General features: G+C 61.0%; 1 protein-coding gene across 6 annotated transcripts in view; it reads right to left on the bottom strand.

Moving 5' to 3' along the window:
• The window catches only part of DYNC1I1 (dynein cytoplasmic 1 intermediate chain 1), a 137350-nt gene that overhangs the window by 9411 nt on the left and 109919 nt on the right, over positions 1–18020 (bottom strand). For 5 of the 6 annotated variants that reach the window (XM_052000497.1, XM_052000500.1, XM_052000501.1 and 2 more), the window contains 2 exons: positions 8520–8660; positions 5860–5985 (listed from right to left, as the gene is read on the bottom strand). In XM_052000497.1, the coding sequence (XP_051856457.1) occupies positions 5860–5985; positions 8520–8660 (267 nt within the window). The remainder of the gene's footprint in view (positions 1–5859; positions 5986–8519; positions 8661–18020) is intronic. The other variant, XM_052000502.1, reaches the window with a different exon arrangement.

The raw sequence follows: 18020 nt of genomic DNA, 5'->3' as shown, positions 1-18020 counted from the left end.
CCTCCCGGCTGCCTCAAGGAGCACTTCTGAACGTGACCGCCGTTTTCCTTTGGCCATCTCAAAGATGCCCTCGTGGGCCTTCTGAGATCTTTCTGAGCAAAGGGGTTTTTAACCGGTGTTCTTCCAGTGAGAATCCTCTGCCACCTAAAAGCAGGAGCGCTTTCTCCTTTCCCAGAAATGTCCCTCCAGAATGCCCGCGCCGAACAGAACGAGCCGGGAACAAAACTCCAGCTGCAGTTGCTATCAGCCGGGCTGGGACACTCAAACCAAATCTGCGACCAGAGGGGGGACCCACCGAGGGGCCCATTTTCCTAAGTAGTCACTGAATGGGATATTCAGCAAATGAAGGCTGGGTAATCATAAGCTACACTCAGCCCAATATATCTTAGGGTCCCCATTATATTCCTTCCATTCGAGCTCAGATTAAAGTAGTGTTCCAATTTGATCATTTGACTGCAGGAAAAATGGCCTTTCTGATAGCCCGAGGAGAAAGCCTACCCTGGAAGCCATTAACTAGACAAGGGAAGGCCAGTTCATTCCAGAGGTTGGGCAGGAAGGGGAGAGATCTGCAGGACAGAGGGAAATAAATGCCCACAGTACTCACGGCTCCCGCCTGCCCCACTGGCCGGCTGGCAGCTGAAGGAGGGAGGAAGGGCTGACTGGGCACCAGGCCGGACCCATCCCTGTGGGCCCTCCTGGTCTTTAAGGAATCGGGGGCTAGCAAGACTTTCTCACCAATTCAGAAAGTACTTGTGCTTGCACCGGGTTGAAAATCTGTCTGTATGAAACAACCCTCGCCGCCCAGCCCACTGGCCCAGCCTCGGTCTGGCCAGCAAGGCTGGTTTTATTTATAGTAAATTATGGCTTGTTATCTTTCTCATGAACCAGTTAGCTGCATGAGATCATAGGACTCTGAAACAAACATTTTCTTCTATATTTCAGAGGAAAAAAATCCGACAGACCTGACCTAAAAACCAGACTCCCACGAGCCCTGTGCAGCCCCTGAGACTGGTGAAGGGAGCGAACACACAGGAAGAATCGCACCAAGCGGGGCCACGAGTGCCCACCGCCGCAGCCCCCGCTACTCATGGGAATTGAACTCGCCTCCCTCCGGGTCCAAGAACTAGCCCCAAATACTTGCCCTGGGAGGGCAAGGGCTGCCAGTTGCCTCGTGAAGACGCAGGACTAAGGGGCTGCCAGAAGCAAGGCTGAGCTCAGCTCAGCCCTTCAGAGAAACCTGTGCCCAAGACTTGTCAGTTCTGTGGCCTACCTGAAAACACTGGCCCCGGCTCGAGCGGAGGTCCCAGAGCAGCTGGGCTTGGGGAGGGGGCTCAGGGGTTAATCCTTCCAGCTCCAGATTGGGTGCTGCAGGGAGGCTGCATCGGAGCCCCTGGCCCGGTTGTCTGGAAGTCCCTTTGGATCCACTGCCCTGAGCAGGATTTCCTGGCCAGACCCTTTCTCATCTGGGAGGTGCCAGAAGTCCCCCACAGAGTGACCCACTGAGTCTTAGAAATGAGCAGAAAGCAGGAGAAAATCTGTCTCTCTGCCCTCGTTCCACGGTGGGGGGGAGGGGGACTCCACAAATTATATTGTTCTCTGGCAAGTAAAATTACAAGGTACGGACAACCAAGCTCAGCGATTCCATATCACCAAGCTCTAGCTGCCCTTAGCCAGCCCCAGGAACACCTGAATCTGAGAGCCCCAAGGAGAACCCCAAAGGGCCCGGGAGGTTCCCCCCCTCGCCCCAATGAGCAGCGCGTGTTCCCCTTGCACACTCCCTCCTCGGGAAGCCAGACTCACCCAGCCTCCTCCCTCTGGGAGACTTCAGGACGTTGGCTCCCTGGGCCACAGAGACTTTCTCGTCTGCTCCCAGCCCCTTTAATCCTGACCTTTTTCCTCAATCAATCGGACTAATTCTGGGTCTACCCCGTGCTCCTTGAGACGGCCTGAGCCAAGGGGACTCAAGCACAGCCGGGGGATAGGCCTGGGGCTGATGATCCTCTTGGCCCTCATGGGACTGTCCTGGCCACTATGCACCCCTCCTTCCCCTCCCCAGGCTGCTCCACAGATGCCCGGGGTCCTGAAAGCTCTCCCAGAACCTATGATTTTTGCAGATTTGGGCCAGAGGCTTCGGATGAACAGGGAGAGGCTGTTTCACAGAACTAAAGAAATAAGCAGGTCCCGGAATATAAGAAATAAGAAGAAGAAATCAGCAGGGCCCGGAATATAAGAAATAAGGAAGAAGAAATGAGCAGGGCCGGGAATATAAGAAATAAGGAAGAAGAAATAAGCAGGGCCGGGAACATGAGAAATAAGGAAGAAGAAGAAATAAGCAGGGCCGGGAACATAAGAAATAAGGAAGAAGAAGAAATCAGCAGGGCCCGGAATATAAGAAATAAGGAAGAAGAAGAAACAAGCAGGGCCTGGAATATAAGAAATAAGGAAGAAGAAATAAGCAGGGCCCGGAACATAAGAAATAAGGAAGAAGAAATAAGCAGGGCCCGGAACATAAGAAATAAGGAAGAAGAAATAAGCAGGGCCGGAATATAAGAAATAAGGAAGAAGAAATAAGCAGGGCCGGAACATAAGAAATAAGGAAGAAGAAATAAGCAGGGCCCGGAATATAAGAAATAAGGAAGAAGAAATCAGCAGGGCCCGGAATATAAGAAATAAGGAAGAAGAAATGAGCAGGGCCGGGAATATAAGAAATAAGGAAGAAGAAATAAGCAGGGCCGGGAACATGAGAAATAAGGAAGAAGAAGAAATAAGCAGGGCCGGGAACATAAGAAATAAGAAGAAGAAATCAGCAGGGCCCGGAATATAAGAAATAAGGAAGAAGAAATAAGCAGGGCCTGGAATATAAGAAATAAGGAAGAAGAAATAAGCAGGGCCGGAACATAAGAAATAAGGAAGAAGAAATAAGCAGGGCCCGGAACATAAGAAATAAGGAAGAAGAAATAAGCAGGGCCCGGAATATAAGAAATAAGGAAGAAGAAATAAGCAGGGCCCGGAACATAAGAAATAAGGAAGAAGAAATAAGCAGGGCCCGGAATATAAGAAATAAGGAAGAAGAAATAAGCAGGGCCCGGAATATAAGAAATAAGGAAGAAGAAATAAGCAGGGCCCGGAACATAAGAAATAAGGAAGAAGAAGAAATAAGCAGGGCCTGGAATAGAAGAAATAAGGAAGAAGAAATAAGCAGGGCCCGGAATATAAGAAATAAGGAAGAAGAAATAAGCAGGGCCCGGAACATAAGAAATAAGGAAGAAGAAGAAATAAGCAGGGCTGGGAACATAAGAAATAAGGAAGAAGAAGAAACAAGCAGGGCTGGGAACATAAGAAATAAGGAAGAAGAAGAAACAAGCAGGGCCTGGAATAGAAGAAATAAGGAAGAAGAAATAAGCAGGGCCCAGAACATAAGAAATAAGAAGAAGAAGAAATAAGCAGGGCCGGGAACATAAGAAATAAGGAAGAAGAAGAAACAAGCAGGGCCTGGAATAGAAGAAATAAGGAAGAAGAAATAAGCAGGGCCCAGAACATAAGAAATAAGGAAGAAGAAGAAATAAGCAGGGCCGGGAATAGAAGAAATAAGGAAGAAGAAATAAGCAGGGCCGGGAACATAAGAAATAAGGAAGAAGAAGAAACAAGCAGGGCCTGGAATAGAAGAAATAAGGAAGAAGAAATAAGCAGGGCCCAGAACATAAGAAATAATAAGAAGAAGAAATAAGCAGGGCCCGGAACATAAGAAATAAGGAAGAAGAAGAAATAAGCAGGGCCGGGAACATAAGAAATAAGGAAGAAGAAGAAATAAGCAGGGCCCGGAATAGAAGAAATAAGGAAGAAGAAGAAATAAGCAGGGCCTGGAATAGAAGAAATAAGGAAGAAGAAATAAGCAGGGCCGGGAACATAAGAAATAAGGAAGAAGAAGAAATAAGCAGGGCCTGGAATAGAAGAAATAAGGAAGAAGAAATAAGCAGGGCCCAGAACATAAGAAATAAGAAGAAGAAATAAGCAGGGCCCGGAACACAAGAATTAAGGAAGAAGAAGAAATAAGCAGGGCCCGGAACACAAGAATTAAGGAAGAAGAAGAAATAAGCAGGGCCTGGAACATAAGAAATAAGGAAGAAGAAGAAATAAGCAGGGCCTGGAACACAAGAATTAAGGAAGAAGAAGAAATCAGCAGGGCCCGGAATATAAGAAATAAGCAGGGCCGGGAAGTTTCCTGAGGCAGGAGCCCCCTCCCCAGCACTCTGCTGCTGGAGTTCTGGCTTTCTCTGGCCGAGGGCTCCGTTCAGTGGTGGGTCTGTCCTGACTGGGGGCGCTTCCAGAACAGGGCGGCAAGCCTGGAAAATCACAGTAAACTCGGGTGTGTGTGTGTGTGTGGGGGGGGAGGTGAGAGTTAATTGTTTGGCCTATTGTGCGGGGAGATATTTTTCTACACCTGTCTAGACAGCAGACAATAGCTGTAACCAGCCTCCGACTGCTGATGTTACAGAGACTAATGTCACTTAGCAAAGTAAGTGGAGTAAAAGGCAAAGAAAAGCCAGCCAGCCGCCAATGCCGAGCCGGGGACACCGGCGGCGGCTCGGTCCCGGCTTCCGGAAGGGCAGTGACCGGTGTCTGGCTTGCAGCCCTCGGGGTCGCCTCCCCATCCTGGCCACCGAACCGGAGCAGAGCCACGGGGGAGCCCGGGGCGGGCGGCTGGCTGGCGTTCACGGGCCCTTCCTTCCTGCGCCACAGACAGGGTGCCCCCAGCCCGCCCCCGGCCGGAAAGCCCGGCAGGGCGAGCTACCGTTTGAGCTGGCACGAAGGCCCACCAAAGGCACAAAGGGGCTCCCCGCGGATCATTTCTCCCCCACAAAAAGGCAAAGCCCTGGCCCTGCACCCTCCAGAAGGAGGTGAGTTGGGCGGCCGGTGTTTAGGGCAGGAATTGTTTTTAAATACCGTTGACTTCTTGCTGGGGGGGTGGAGGGAGGGAGGACGCCATTTTCGGTGAGCCCAGATTTAAAAAAAAAAAAAAAATGAACCATTCACCAAACTTAAAAACCTTCCCCCATCTCCTAGACCCAAGTGCAGTCGCCTAAAGGGCAGCCAGCTTGCTAGCAGGAGCATTTCCTGTTCCTAGGGCGCCATCTTTCTCTGAGTCGGCAAAGAGTTCATAGGGAAGCCTCCCTCTTCCTCACCAATGCAAACAGATGCCCCCCCCCCAAGGCTCAGGCCCTTCCTTGGGACAGCCCCCACTCCATCCCGCTCCACCGGAGCCCAGGAGCCTGAGGGCGAGGCCGGACCGAGCTGGGCTCCGGACCCCCCCAACAATGGCCAGAGCCTTTTACAGGCTCCGGGAGACCCCTCTGCCCTCTGCATAAGCCTTCCCTATGGGAAACGCACCCATCCTTCACTCCCATTATGCTCAGGGAATGACCCTTATTCGCGCCTCCTTGGGGCGGCCCCAGGGCCAGCGCCTTTAGACCACCCTGCCCGGGGCCTCATTCCCAAGGAGCGGAGGCCGGGGGAGCCTGGGAGGCCAGGGCTGCAGGAGTCCGGGTTGCCACAGCGCATCCCCATTAAAAGTTTGTCCTCCCAGAAGCGGCACCAAACTCCTCAATTAGACCTCGTCATTCAAAGCCTGCCCGGGGGAGGTCGGGAGCCTTCCGTGGGGACGCCAGGCGCGGCGACAGGCAATAACAGGGACCCGGGGAGCTCGGCGCCTTCCGCTGCCGCCGGATCTGCGAGGGCCCGCCCAGGAGGGCCCAGACCCCCCAGAAGCCAGTGCCGACGGCTCCCCGGTGCCCACCCCTGGCACCGGCCCTTGGCAGACCAGAAACCCGGCCTGCCCTGGGTAGGGAAGCAGACACTCACCTCCCCCACATCGTAGATCCAGATGTGGCCTTCGGAATCCCCCACGGCCACCTCCTTGCCAGTGTGGGCCCAGCGGACACGGTTCAGGGCGGAGGCCCCCTCCACGGCCACACTGGCGGTGGGGACCTGCCGAGGAAGGAAGGAGAAGTTCAGAGGCCTGAATCTGCCTCTGGGGTCTGGCTGGCAGTACCCCCACCCCCATCACCTCCACCGCCTGGGAGAAGGGAGAGGGGGGAGGGGGAAGGAGAAGGGGGAGGGGGAGGGGGGAAGGAGAAGGGAGAAGGGGGAGGGGGAGGGAGGGCCTGCAAATTGTTCTTTAGCACCATTCTTTGAGGCTGCTAAGCTCCCCAGAGACCTGGGTGGGAAAGGAAGCCTGCTCTGTCTCTGACTCAGTGTCTGTCTCTCTCTCCATACAAATATAAGTACACAACACACAAAATTCACACACAGTCACATATACAAATGAGAACATTCACACCCCCCCCTCCGGGACACTGACACCCCGGCGCCCCCCATTTTCCACTTGACACCAGAGAGCTGGCCCCTCCTCCCAGAGGGCCCTGCAGCAGGAATTGTGGGCCGGGGAAAGGCCGGCTTCCAGACATCAGGAGGTTGCTGAGAAAGGAGGAGGAGTGGAGGCCAAAGGAGACTTCCCCTGAGAGACCCAATGGCATGGACCGGGAGAACTGGGGGCCAAGGAAGCCCCGGGAGGGCCCCGCAGCTCCCCGGGCCAGGGCCGCCCTGATGGGAAAGGATCCTGCTTGGATCACCAGCAGATCCAAGGGCTGCGGCCGCACTGGGCGCCCTGCGCTTCCTTCTGGGGGCCCCGGGCCGCCCCATCACCTCCTGGGCAGGGAGGTTCTCAGAGAAACAGCGGGGGGAAGAGCCGGGCTGGGATTTGGGCCGGGCCAGGAAGCCAGGAGCTTGGCTAAGGCCAAAGCCCACTGAGCGCTGGCCTGGTCTGGGAGCCTCGGCCCGGCTGCATTCTATAGGAGCAGTGTCACCCCCAAGCGGGGGCTGAGGGGGGAGCCCGGGGAGCCAGACTGAAGTCGGGACCTGCCTTATTGGGGGGGGGGTCCCTCCACCTGGAGATGAGGCGGCCTTTGAGGGGTCTAGCTCGGGTTTCATTAGCGGGGGCTGCCCTCGGAGGGGGAATGGCGAAGACACCCGGAGAAAGGAGGCAAGAACAAAAGGTGTCGGGAACAAAGCCTGTCCTTTCAGAAAAGGCTGAGGCAGCTGCCTGGGGCGGGCCTGCTCTCCGCGCTCTCCAGGCCCCGGGCGGGGGGCGCGGAGTCCCGGGGACCCGGCCCGAAAGGCATCCCCAGCCTTCTCAGCGGCCGCACCCAGAGGGAGCTCTGAATGCTGACGTGGCCGCGAGCGCCAGAGGCAGGTTTGGGGGCGCCCTCGGGTGCCCGTGCGGGGTCTGGCCGCGGCCAAGCCTGCCCTGGAGGCGCCGGGGTTTGAGCCCAGCCGCACCTCCTCGCCTCCCAGATCCTGCCGGTCGGGAAGAAGGCAGGGACGGGGCCCGGGGCGGCTTTTCCCGGCCTTCTTCCATCGCTTCCCCCAGAATTTCCCGGCGCCGTCTTTGCAAAGGCGGGAGCATTCGGCCAGCGACACGCGGGGAGAGCGAGCGAAGAACGGCCGGGAAGCCTCGGAGCGGGCCGGCTCCCGGGGCACAGGATGGGGGCGCGGGGGGAGGCGCCAAAGCCGGGGCCGGGACGTTTAATCGGGCTCTGGGACTCTTCAGCCCGGCCAGGGGTCGCAAGGTGACGGGCTGGACACGTGCGTGACGTGACTGCGTGGGCGTGTAAGTGCTCCGGCCTCAGCCCAGAGCTAGTCCCGCGGCAAGGGAGGCGCCCGCGGGGAGGGGCGGAGGGGGCCGGGCTGGGCGCCCGCGGGGAGGGGCGGAGGGGGCCGGGACACCCGCGGGGCAGCCCTGCCCGGAACGCCCGGAGAAAGTGAGGGGGAGAGGGCGTGGCTCCGGGTACCTTTGCGCCACCCCTCCCCCCGGCTCGGCAACAGCTTTCCAACAATCTGAAGTCTGGCGCCCCTCCAAGCTGCCGGAGGAGCCGGGCCCCGGGCTCCCCGGGCCCCACCTTTGGGAGCCCGGCCTGCCTCGGACTAGCGCCCCCCTCCCGCCCCCCGGAGCTGGCTAATTAAAAGGGCTGAGCCGCTTCCTGGCCCCGGTACTTCAAAGGCCCCTTTGGCGAGCGAGCTCTCCCGCCTCACCCCCAGCCCCCTTCCTCCTCCCTCTCCCCTTCCTTCTCCCTCCCTTCTCCTCCCCCTTTCTTCCCTCCTCCTCCTCCCCTTCCTCCTCCCGTTTCTCCTCACCTGTTCGCAGCCTCAGGCCGCGACGGGGGCAACCAGGCCCCTTTGCCCTTGACCCTGAAGGCTTGTGACAGCCCAGGGGCCGGCTGGTCTACACTCCCTGACTACGAGGGGGGCACTGAGGGATGAAGGCAGTCGAGCCTCCTGCCCGCTCTGGGAGCGAGCCCTTCCCAGAAGCCTGCCTCTACTTCCCCCGGTTTTTTCAAGCCCCAGCCGGCCGGTCCAGCCAGCAGAGCAATGAGGGGGAGAGGGGAGAGCACGGGGGGCTGCCCCCCTCCCCCACCCGCGCCCCTGCCCCTCCCGCCCCGCTCGGCCTCGGGGGCGGCTCTGACCTCAGTGTCGCTGTTGAGGTCCCACAGATCCAGGCGGCCCATGCCGTCCACGCAGGCGAAGAGCGCGGGGTGCGCGGGGGACCACATGACGTCGTAGACGTAGTCGGCGTTGTCCTCGAAGGAGTAGAGAGCTCGGTTGTGCTGCGGGCGGGCGGAGACAGGGGTGGGGATGCTGGCCGCTGGGGTGGGGCGGCGGGCCGGAGGGGAGCGGGAGCGCCCCGTGCCCCCTGCTCCGGCGCACGCGCGCACACAATGACAGCGGGACACTCATCCACCCGGGCACACCCACGGGCACCCCCCCCCCCCAGACTCGCTGGCGCTGGCGCTCGCCCGGGGCCCCCAGACGGTCTGGACGAGTCTAATTAAAAACTTTGCACGTTTACAAAGCGCCATAAAACTTCCCGAGATGAAAGTCCTGGTCTGGCCGCGGGGGTGGGGCGGGGACAGTCAGGTGAGGGGGTGCGGGAGGCACCGAGGCACCGGAGAGGGGACTGAGGGAGGGAGGCGGAGGGGCCGAGCCAGGGGAGAGGGAGGGGGGAGCTAGGGGGTGTCACTGGGAGACGGGGGGGGGCAACGTTGGGGCCAGGGCTAGGGAGGGCACCTGGAGGATCCGCAGGATGCGGGAAGGGCTCGGGCTCGGGGTGGAGCGCATTCCTGCGGGCCCCCCCCCCCCTCAGGCAGGGCTGGGCTGGTCAGGGCTCCCGTCCCGCTAACCGGAGAAGGCGGGAGGCGCCTGCCCCCCAGCGGCCACGCGAGCCTCCTGCGCCTTGGGCTGGATCAACTCGGCTAGAGAGAGGCGGGGAAGGAAGGAGAAAGGGGACTCCCGGAGCCGGAACGCGGCCAAGGCCGGCTCCCCTAGGCCCGGGGTCCCCTGATCTCGGTTCCCTCTGCCATCTTGTCCCACGTCGTTCCCCCTCCTCCGGACCTCGGCATTTCCTGATCCCTCCCCACCGGGAGTCCGAGGCGCTTTCCCGACGCCCTTTCAGGGCACCTCTGCGCCCCCCCCCCCCTCCGCGAAATGGCCCACGGCGCGGAGTAATTGGGCCGCATGCATTATTCATCCCGCGCCGCCCGCCTCCGAGGCAGCCGCGTGCCGTCTAATTTCTGCATAATCACTTTACTAATCCCTGATCAATTAATGGAAAATGAAATTTAAATGATAATGAAAACCCCAGAGAGAAAAGAAATTAAGTCTTCTTCTCTCGGGTGACAGAAAGCTAAACAATAGGGTCTTCCCGGGCCGGGAGCAGCCGCGCCTCCTTCCCGGGCCCGGCCGCCTGCGCGCCGAACGCTCGGGTCCCGAAGACCCGCCTAGACGCCACCCTGGCTCCCCCGCCCCGGCCCTGCTCCGGGCGGCTGGAGCGGCCCGGACCTCTGGCGGCCAGCTCGGCGGGGGAGGCCCGCAGGGCGCCCCGACTGGGTCCCGGACTCCGCCCAGAGAACGGGTTACTTAGCACCAGGCTCGTGGCCCGAAGACTTCGCTCACAGGGTGGCCTGAGGGCACGAGCCAGCGGACGAGCTCCGGGACCGGGGCCTGAGCGGCTGCTTCCTCACAGCCAATGGCCTCTCCCCGGGGGCCCCCGCCAGCCTTCCGCACGGGCCTCTTCCTCCCTCCGCGCAGCAGGCCTCCGTCCCCCAGGCTGGATCCCCCACCACGGGAGTCCCCACCGCCTTCCCCCTCCCTTCTCTTCTTCCGCCATTCTCACGGCCCCACCCGGGCTACAGCCTCGGCTCTGTCGGAGGCCCCACCCAACCACCTGCTGCCTTTTGCACAGCTTGGCGGTCTCTTGATCTGTGACCTGGAGGCCTTTCTTCCTGTGTCCCACTGGTACTTCCCAAGGCCATCTTTGCCAACCTGGATCCGGCCTCCACCAGCCCCCCCCCCCCATCCCTTTTGGCCTCCGGAATCTGCCTCATTGCCCCAGCCTGACTGTGGGGACAGCCTCCTATTCTGCCCGCCTACCTCCAGCCTCTCCCCCCCAGGGCGGCCTCCATTGGGGTGCCCAGTGCTCTTCCTAAAGGGCGGCTGGGGCCCAGCTCTCCCCAGCCACTCCATGAACTCCAGTGCTTCCCATCAGCATCAAACCCGCAAACCCGCGGGGAATGGGGGGCTTCCCGCCCCATCCGCCCCGAGCCCTGTGCCTCCCTCCCAGCTCAGCCCCCTGCTCGTCGGGAGCTGACCTCCCAACCCGTCCACAGCTCTGTGAGCCCCTTGAGAACCAGAGTCGCCAGACTTTGTACCCGCTCTGTCAGGCCCTTCGTACAGCTTCTCTCACGTGTCCTCACAGCACCCCAGACAGGGAGGCCCTAGTGTCAGCCCCATTTTACAGTAAGCAAACTGAGGCCACACCCGGAAAGGTGGTGGGCAACTCTGTCATTGTGGCTCCAGACCCTCACCCAGCGACCTGACCCCCACTTCCCAAACAGCACTTTACAGGCTCCTGGGGCAAGAGGGCAAGACAGAGACAGAAAAAGAGTCAGAGACAGAAACAGACACACAGAGAGACAAAGAGACAGAGAGACAGAGACAGAGAGAGACAAAGAGACGGAGACAGAAACACAGACACAGAGAGAGACAGAGACACAGACACAGACACAGAGAGACAAAGAGACAGAGACAGAGAAAAAGAGTCAGAGACAGAAACAGACACACAGAGAGACAAAGAGACAGAGAGAGACAAAGAGACGGAGACAGAAACACAGACACAGAGAGAGACAGAGACAGAAACACAGATACAGAGAGAGACAAAGAGACAGAGACAGAAACACAGACACAGAGAGAGACAGAGACAGAAACACAGACACAGAGAGAGACAGAGACAGAAACACAGATACAGAGAGAGACAAAGAGACAGAGACAGAGAGAAAGTCAGAGACAGAAACAGACACACAGAGAGACAAAGAGACAGAGAGAGACAGAGACAGAGAGAGACAAAGAGACGGAGACAGAAACACAGACACAGAGAGAGACAGAGACAGAAACACAGACACAGAGAGAGACAGAGACAGAAACACAGACACAGAGAGACAAAGAGACAGAGACAGAGAAAAAGAGTCAGAGACAGAAACAGACACACAGAGAGACAAAGAGACAGAGAGAGACAAAGAGACGGAGACAGAAACAGACACAGAGAGAGACAGAGACAGAGAGAGTCAGAGACAGAAACAGACACAGAGACAAAGAGACAGAGACAGAAACACAGACACAGAGACAAAGAGACAGAGACAGAAACACAGATACAGAGAGAGACAGAGAGACAGAGACAGAAACACAGACACAGAGAGAGACAGAAGGAGACAGAAACACAGACACAGAGAGAGATAAAGAGACAGAGAGAGACAGAAAAAGACAGAGTCAGAGACAGAAACAGACACAGAGAGACAGAGACAGAGAGATAAGGAGAGAGAGAAAGACAGAAAAAAGAGACAGAGAGGAAAGAGAAAGGGCCTAGCCCAGAGCCTGGCACACAATAGATGCTTAATGGATGCTTAGGACCGACCCCGGCCCCATCTCCCCAGGACCCCCACATCCCCCAGAGCTGAGTCGCTTTGCCCTTGCACTCAGTGGGGGGCGAACCGCTCGGAGACCCCAAGGTGAGCATGAAGCTGTGGGAGCCGCTCGGGCTTCGTTCCCCAGGCCTGGCCACAGTGAGGGCCGCAGTCTGGGCCGGGTTCTGGCACTGATCGGCGGGGGCTCTGTCTTCATTATTTTCAGTTCCCTGACTCCAGCCCGGAGCTCAGGCTCAAGACGAAGGCGCCCCCAGTGACCCTGTGCTGCCAGGAAGGCCGAGCCTCCCTCAGGGCCCCAGGGAAGGCCCCGGCAGCCCCCACTGGGCTCCCGGACAAAGCCCTCGGGGGTGTGCCCGGGGGTGTCAGCTCCCTCTCACTGGGGCCTCCCGTGAGCACCTTGGCTGGCGGGCCAGAGAGGTGGGAGAGCGAAGGGCCGCGTGCGGCGGCCTCCGGGAGCAGCCACTCCCCAGCTCTGAGACCGCGGCAAGGCCGGCTTCCACAAAGAGGGTGGCGGGGACCCTCCAGGGTCTCCGGCGTCAGCGGGGCACGGGGCACCAGCGCTTCCAGCTGGGCAAGGAGGCACCTGTGGGAGACCGAGCCCGGCACAGGCTGGACCCCGGCAAGGGGCAAGCTGGCAAACTCTGATGTGGGGAGCATTCAGGGCACAAACTCCAGTTGTGAGGCAAAAGCAGGCAAGCAAACAGCAACTTTCTCTTCCTCGTCTTTCTCCTCCTCCTCCTCTTCCTTCTCTTCTTCCCCTTCTCCTCCTCTCCTCCTCCTCCTCCTTCTCATTCTCTTCCTCCTCCTCCTCCTCCTCTTCTCCTCCTTCTCTTCCTCCTCCTCCTCTCCTCCTCCTCTTCCTCTTCCTTCTCTTCTTCCTCCTCCTCCTCCTCCTCTTCCTCCTTCTTCCTCCTCCTCCTCTCCTCCTCCTCTTCCTTCTCCTCCTCTTCCTCTTCTCCTCCTCCTCCTCTTCTCCTCCTCCTCCTCTTCTCCTCCTCCTCTTCCTTTCTTCTTCTCCTCCTCCTCCTCTCCTCCTCCTCCTCTTCCTTTCTTCTCTTCTCTTCTCCTCCTCCTCTCCTCCTCCTCCTCTTCCTCCTCTTCCTCCCTCTCTGTTCCTGTCTCCTCCTCCTCCTGTTGCTCCCTTCCCTCCAGCCAGCCGAGGCACCTTCCAGAGAACAGACTTTTGGGGTTTTCTCCTTAAAGTGCTTCCTCTCTCTCAGAGCCCTGGAGCGGGCCCTGGAGGGGCCGCAGTGTGAGGGATTCAGACCCTGTCCCCCACACAGCCCGAACCTGCCCAGAGGCTGTTTGGGGCTCCTCGCCTGGGGCAAAAGCAGGTGTAGAAATAAAGCTTCCTTCCTTTCTGGGGGTGAGGGAAACCACCTGGGGACAGGAAAGGGAAAGGGTCACTCGGGAAGGTCCGTGCCGGGGGCCACAGAAGGACCGACCCTGGGGCTGCCGCTTTGGGCATTTCTGCCACCCATGGAGGGCGAAGGAGAGAAACCTGAGGTCGTAGGGTGGAGGAGGAGGAGGGAGGAGGAGGAGGGAGGACCCAGGGACAGCTGGAGACAGACTGAGACCCAGAGGGAACAGGGAGAGGGAGGACAAAAAGGGAGGAGGGTCAGAGACAGAGAGACGAGACAGGAGAAAAACGGGGTGGGGGTGAGACAGAGACGAGGGGAGAAGATACAGGAAGAGGAAGAATATAGAGAGGGCGGAGAAGAGACAGAAGCTTCAAGGCCCCTCAAGCTCTGTGTTTCTACAGCACAAAAAACGCCATTTTAGAAAGGGAGCCTCCGAATCCGGGCGTCCGAGGCCTCTGCCTGGCGAGGGGCTTCTGCCTGCCTGACCCGCTGCAGGGACGGGGGTCCCCGGCCAGGGGGCCATTTCCCTCGGCGGCCTGGGCGGCCGCCTCATTGTTAGAGAAGCAGAGGCGAGTCCTCCTCGGCCAGACTAAGCAGGGCCTCCTGCCGCCGGCCACTCCCGGCCTTCTCCATCCCGCTCCGGCCTCCCTGGCCAGCTCCTGCTGCCCCAGGACCCTCGGCGGGAGCCAGATCCGGCCCCAGAGCCCCGGAGGCTCCGCTTCTCTCCCACGGGTCCCTTAGGCTTTCCGACGGCTCCTCAATCCCGTTTGGTCTCGGATCCCTGAGCTGCCAATGGGACTTGAGCGAGGGGTCCTAGGCCCTCTCACTGGGGGGTCCCTGGGGCAGCTCCGGAGGGAGGCCCAAGAACCAGGAAGGCTGCGGAGCCTGAGGGGCGGCCGGGCCCGGGGGAGGCCGGGGAGGGGCAGGGCTGGCTCCCAGCTGGGGGGCGGCCCGAGGCCGGACTCCCGAGGCTGCTGCAGGTTTGCTTCTCCGGGCCCTGCCTCTCGGGGCAGAAGGGAGGCTCATTGCGGGCAGGGAACTCCCCTGGCAGAGTCCAGCCCGACACCCAAGGGTTCTTTCCAAGGCGCTTCTGCGTCCCGAGGGACAAGATGGCTTCCCTGCTCCATCCCGGTCCTGTCGCCCACCCGCTGGAGCCCCCCAAGGGGCGCGGACCAGCCAGGCCTCCAGTGGCCCCATGCGAGGGGGGCAGACAGGCCTGGGCAGGGGGGGAGGTGGCGGGGGACCGGGCCTCCCATGGGGGCCTTGCGGATCCTCCCGAGGGGTGCAGATGGGGCTGGGGCCCAGGGTGGCCCGACCCTGGGGGTGCAGACGCCCAGCCGGCACAGAAGGGGGGCACAGGGAGTGGGGACTCTGCCAGCAGCCGCTTCCCTAAGCACACGCTGGAAGCCACATAAAAGCTTGTCTCCCCTCCAGATTTCTGCTTCCCCTCCGCTTCCCTGATTTGCATGGGAGAAGCCGCCTTAATCCAGGAGGCGCCGAGCAGAAAGAAGTTAATTATCTCTATCAAAGACTCGATCCTATTAAACAGGCTTTGACTGGTGTTGGCCCGTGAGGGGGAACGGGCTGGGGGCCGCTCTGCCCGGGGTCTGCCATCCGCAGCCAAGCCCGGACCCGAGAGGCCACAGCCAGTCACCAAGCTGAGGGAACGGGCTCCGGGGGCATCGCGGTTCCGGGGACATCACAGGCTCCGGGGGCATCACAGGCTCATGTAGCATCATAGGCTCCGGGGGCATCACAGGCTCCGGGGGCATCACAGGCTCATGTAGCATCATAGGCTCCGGGGACATCACAGGCTCCGGGGGCATCACAGGCTCATGTAGCATCATAGGCTCCGGGGGCATCACAGGCTCCGGGGGCATCACGGGCTCTGGGGGAATCACGGGCTCCGGGGGCATCACAGGCTCCGGGGGCATCACGGGCTCATGTAGCATCATAGGCTCCGGGGGCATCACAGGCTCCGGGGGCATCACAGGCTCCGGGGGAATCACGGGCTCCGGGGGCATCACAGGCTCCGGGGGCATCACAGGCTCATGTAGCATCATAGGCTCCGGGGGCATCACAGGCTCTGGGGGCATCACGGGCTCCGGGGCATCACGGGCTCCGGGGGCATCACAGGCTCCGGGGGCATCACAGGCTCCGGGGGCATCACAGGCTCATGTAGCATCATAGGCTCCGGGGGCATCACAGGCTCCGGGGGCATCGCGGGCTCCGGGGGCATCACAGGCTCCGGGGGAATCACGGGCTCCGGGGGCATCACAAGCTCATGTAGCATCATAGGCTCCGGGGGCATCACAGGCTTCGAGGGCATCGCGGGCTGCAGGGGCATCACAGGCTCCGGGGGCATCACAGGCTCATGTAGCATCATAGGCTCCGGGGGCATCACAGGCTCTGAGGGCATCACGGGCTCCGGGGGCTTCACGGGCTCCGGGGGCATCGCGGGCTCCGGGGGCATCACAGACTCCGGGGGAAATCACAAGCTCCGGGGGCATCACAGGCTCCGGGGGCATCGCGGGCTCCGGGGGCATCACGGGCTCCGGGGGAAATCACAAGCTCCGGGGGCATCACAGGCTCCGGGGGCATCGCGGGCTCCGGGGGCATCACGGGCTCCGGGGGCATCACAGGCTCTGAGGGCATCACGGGCTCCGGGGGCATCACAGGCTCTGAGGGCATCACGGGCTCCGGGGGCATCGCGGACTCTGGGGGAATCACAGGCTCCGGGGGCATCGCGGGCTCCGGGGGCATCACGGGCTCTGAGGGCATCACGGGCTCCGGGGGCATCACGGGCTCCGGGGGCATCGCGGGCTCCGGGGGCATCACAGACTCCGGGGGACATCACGGGCTTCGAGGGCATCGCGGGCTCCGGGGGAATCACGGGCTCCGGGGGCATCACGGGCTCCGGGGGCATCACAGGCTCCGGGGGCATCACAGGCTCCGGGGGCATCACGGGCTCCGGGGACATCACGGGCTCCGGGGGAATCACAGGCTCTGGGGGCATCACAGGCTCTGAGGGCATCACGGGCTCCGGGGGCATCACAGGCTCCGGGGGCATCACAGGCTCTGAGGGCATCACGGGCTCCGGGGGCATCACGGGCTCCGGGGGCATCGCGGGCTCCGGGGGCATCGCGGGCTCCGGGGGCATCACAGACTCCGGGGGACATCACGGGCTCCGGGGGCATCACGGGCTCCGGGGGAATCGCGGGCTCCGGGGGCATCTCCAGCCCCGAGCTGAGGTGGGGGGTGGGGTGGGGCAGCACCAAGGCAAGCCGGAACTCCCAGAAGCCACACAGGCGGAGGAGCGCCTGGAAGCCGGAGCCCGCGAGGAATTAGAGGGAGGGGAGGCAGCCCAGGAATTCCTGGGTGGAATTAAGGGATAAAAGTCTGGGGGGAGGGGCGGGGAGTTAGAGGGAGCGCAGGCTCCAGGTTCCCTCATCGGAGGCTCTCGGTGCCCGGGGAGGGAGGCGGGGAGAGAATCGTGGGGAGGGGAAGGACGGGGAGAGGCCCGCAAAGCTCCGGCGGACGCACGGAGGGCGCCCCGAGCCAGGGCCGAGAGCGCGGACCAAGCGATGCGGGCTGGGGGAGCGCGGGGCTAGGGGGGCCGCGAGGGAGGGAGAAAGGGAGGGATCTGCAGGCCGGCGGAGGCAGGAGAACCCTCGTGTCAAGGAGCGGCCGCCGGGCCCCGGATCCTCCAGCCCGCACAGGGGCGCACATTTAAAGGAACTAAACTGCGCGGGGAGCGGCCCTGCCCCCCCACTCCCCGGCCGGTCTCAGTCACTGAAGAGGGGGCGCGCGCCGTTCCCCCGCCCCCCAATTCTGAGCTCCCGTCCGCACCTTCTTTCATTCGTTACAATAAGCACCGACTAAAGGCCCACAAGCTCCCGGCGCCCAGAAGCAGGAGAGCGGCCGCGTCGCCCCCTCCTGTGTGCGCGGGAAAGTAAGCTCCGCCTCAGGGTGGGTCTGAGCGCTGCCCTGCAACACCGAGAGAAACCGCCCGGGGGCGTCGCCGGCAGCTAAGGGAACGGCGGCGGGCTTCCTACAGATCGTGGGTAGGAGCTGACCCAGGAAGGGAGCACAGGGGAGGAGGGGAGGAAGGGAGCACAGGGGAGGAGGGGAGCACAGGGGAGGAGGGGAGCACAGGGGAGGAGGGGAGCACAGGGAAGGAGGGGAGGAAGGGAGCACAGAGGAGGAGGGGAGGAAGGGAGCACAGGGGAGGAGGGGAGGAAGGGAGCACAGGGGAGGAGGGGAGCACAGGGGAGGAAGGGAGCACAGGGGAGGAGGGGAGCACAGGGAAGGGGGAAGAGCATCTGCCATGGGGCACTGACAGGACAAAGGCATGGGGATGATGAGCAGGACGTTTGTCCAGATTGTAGGGAGCAGAAAAGGGAGGAATAGTATGGGGCTGGATCGGATGATCTCAGCAGGAGCAAAATGGTGACTGGGATGGAGATGAGGAGGATCCTGGGAACTCAGTGCCCTCCTGGGATCTGGGATGGAGAAAGGTGGCCTCCGGACACTGGGGGGCGGGGGGGGGGGGGGGGGAGGAGGGGCCCCTGCGGCTCAAAGCTCTGGTGGGTGAAAATGGTGAAGATGATGAAGATGGAGATGAAGATGA

Source organism: Antechinus flavipes, chromosome 5 (genome assembly GCF_016432865.1).
Source record: "Antechinus flavipes isolate AdamAnt ecotype Samford, QLD, Australia chromosome 5, AdamAnt_v2, whole genome shotgun sequence".
Classification (NCBI taxonomy): Eukaryota; Metazoa; Chordata; class Mammalia; order Dasyuromorphia; family Dasyuridae; genus Antechinus; species Antechinus flavipes.
Note: the sequence above shows the minus strand (reverse complement) of the source record. Positions and strands in the feature narration are given on the sequence as shown.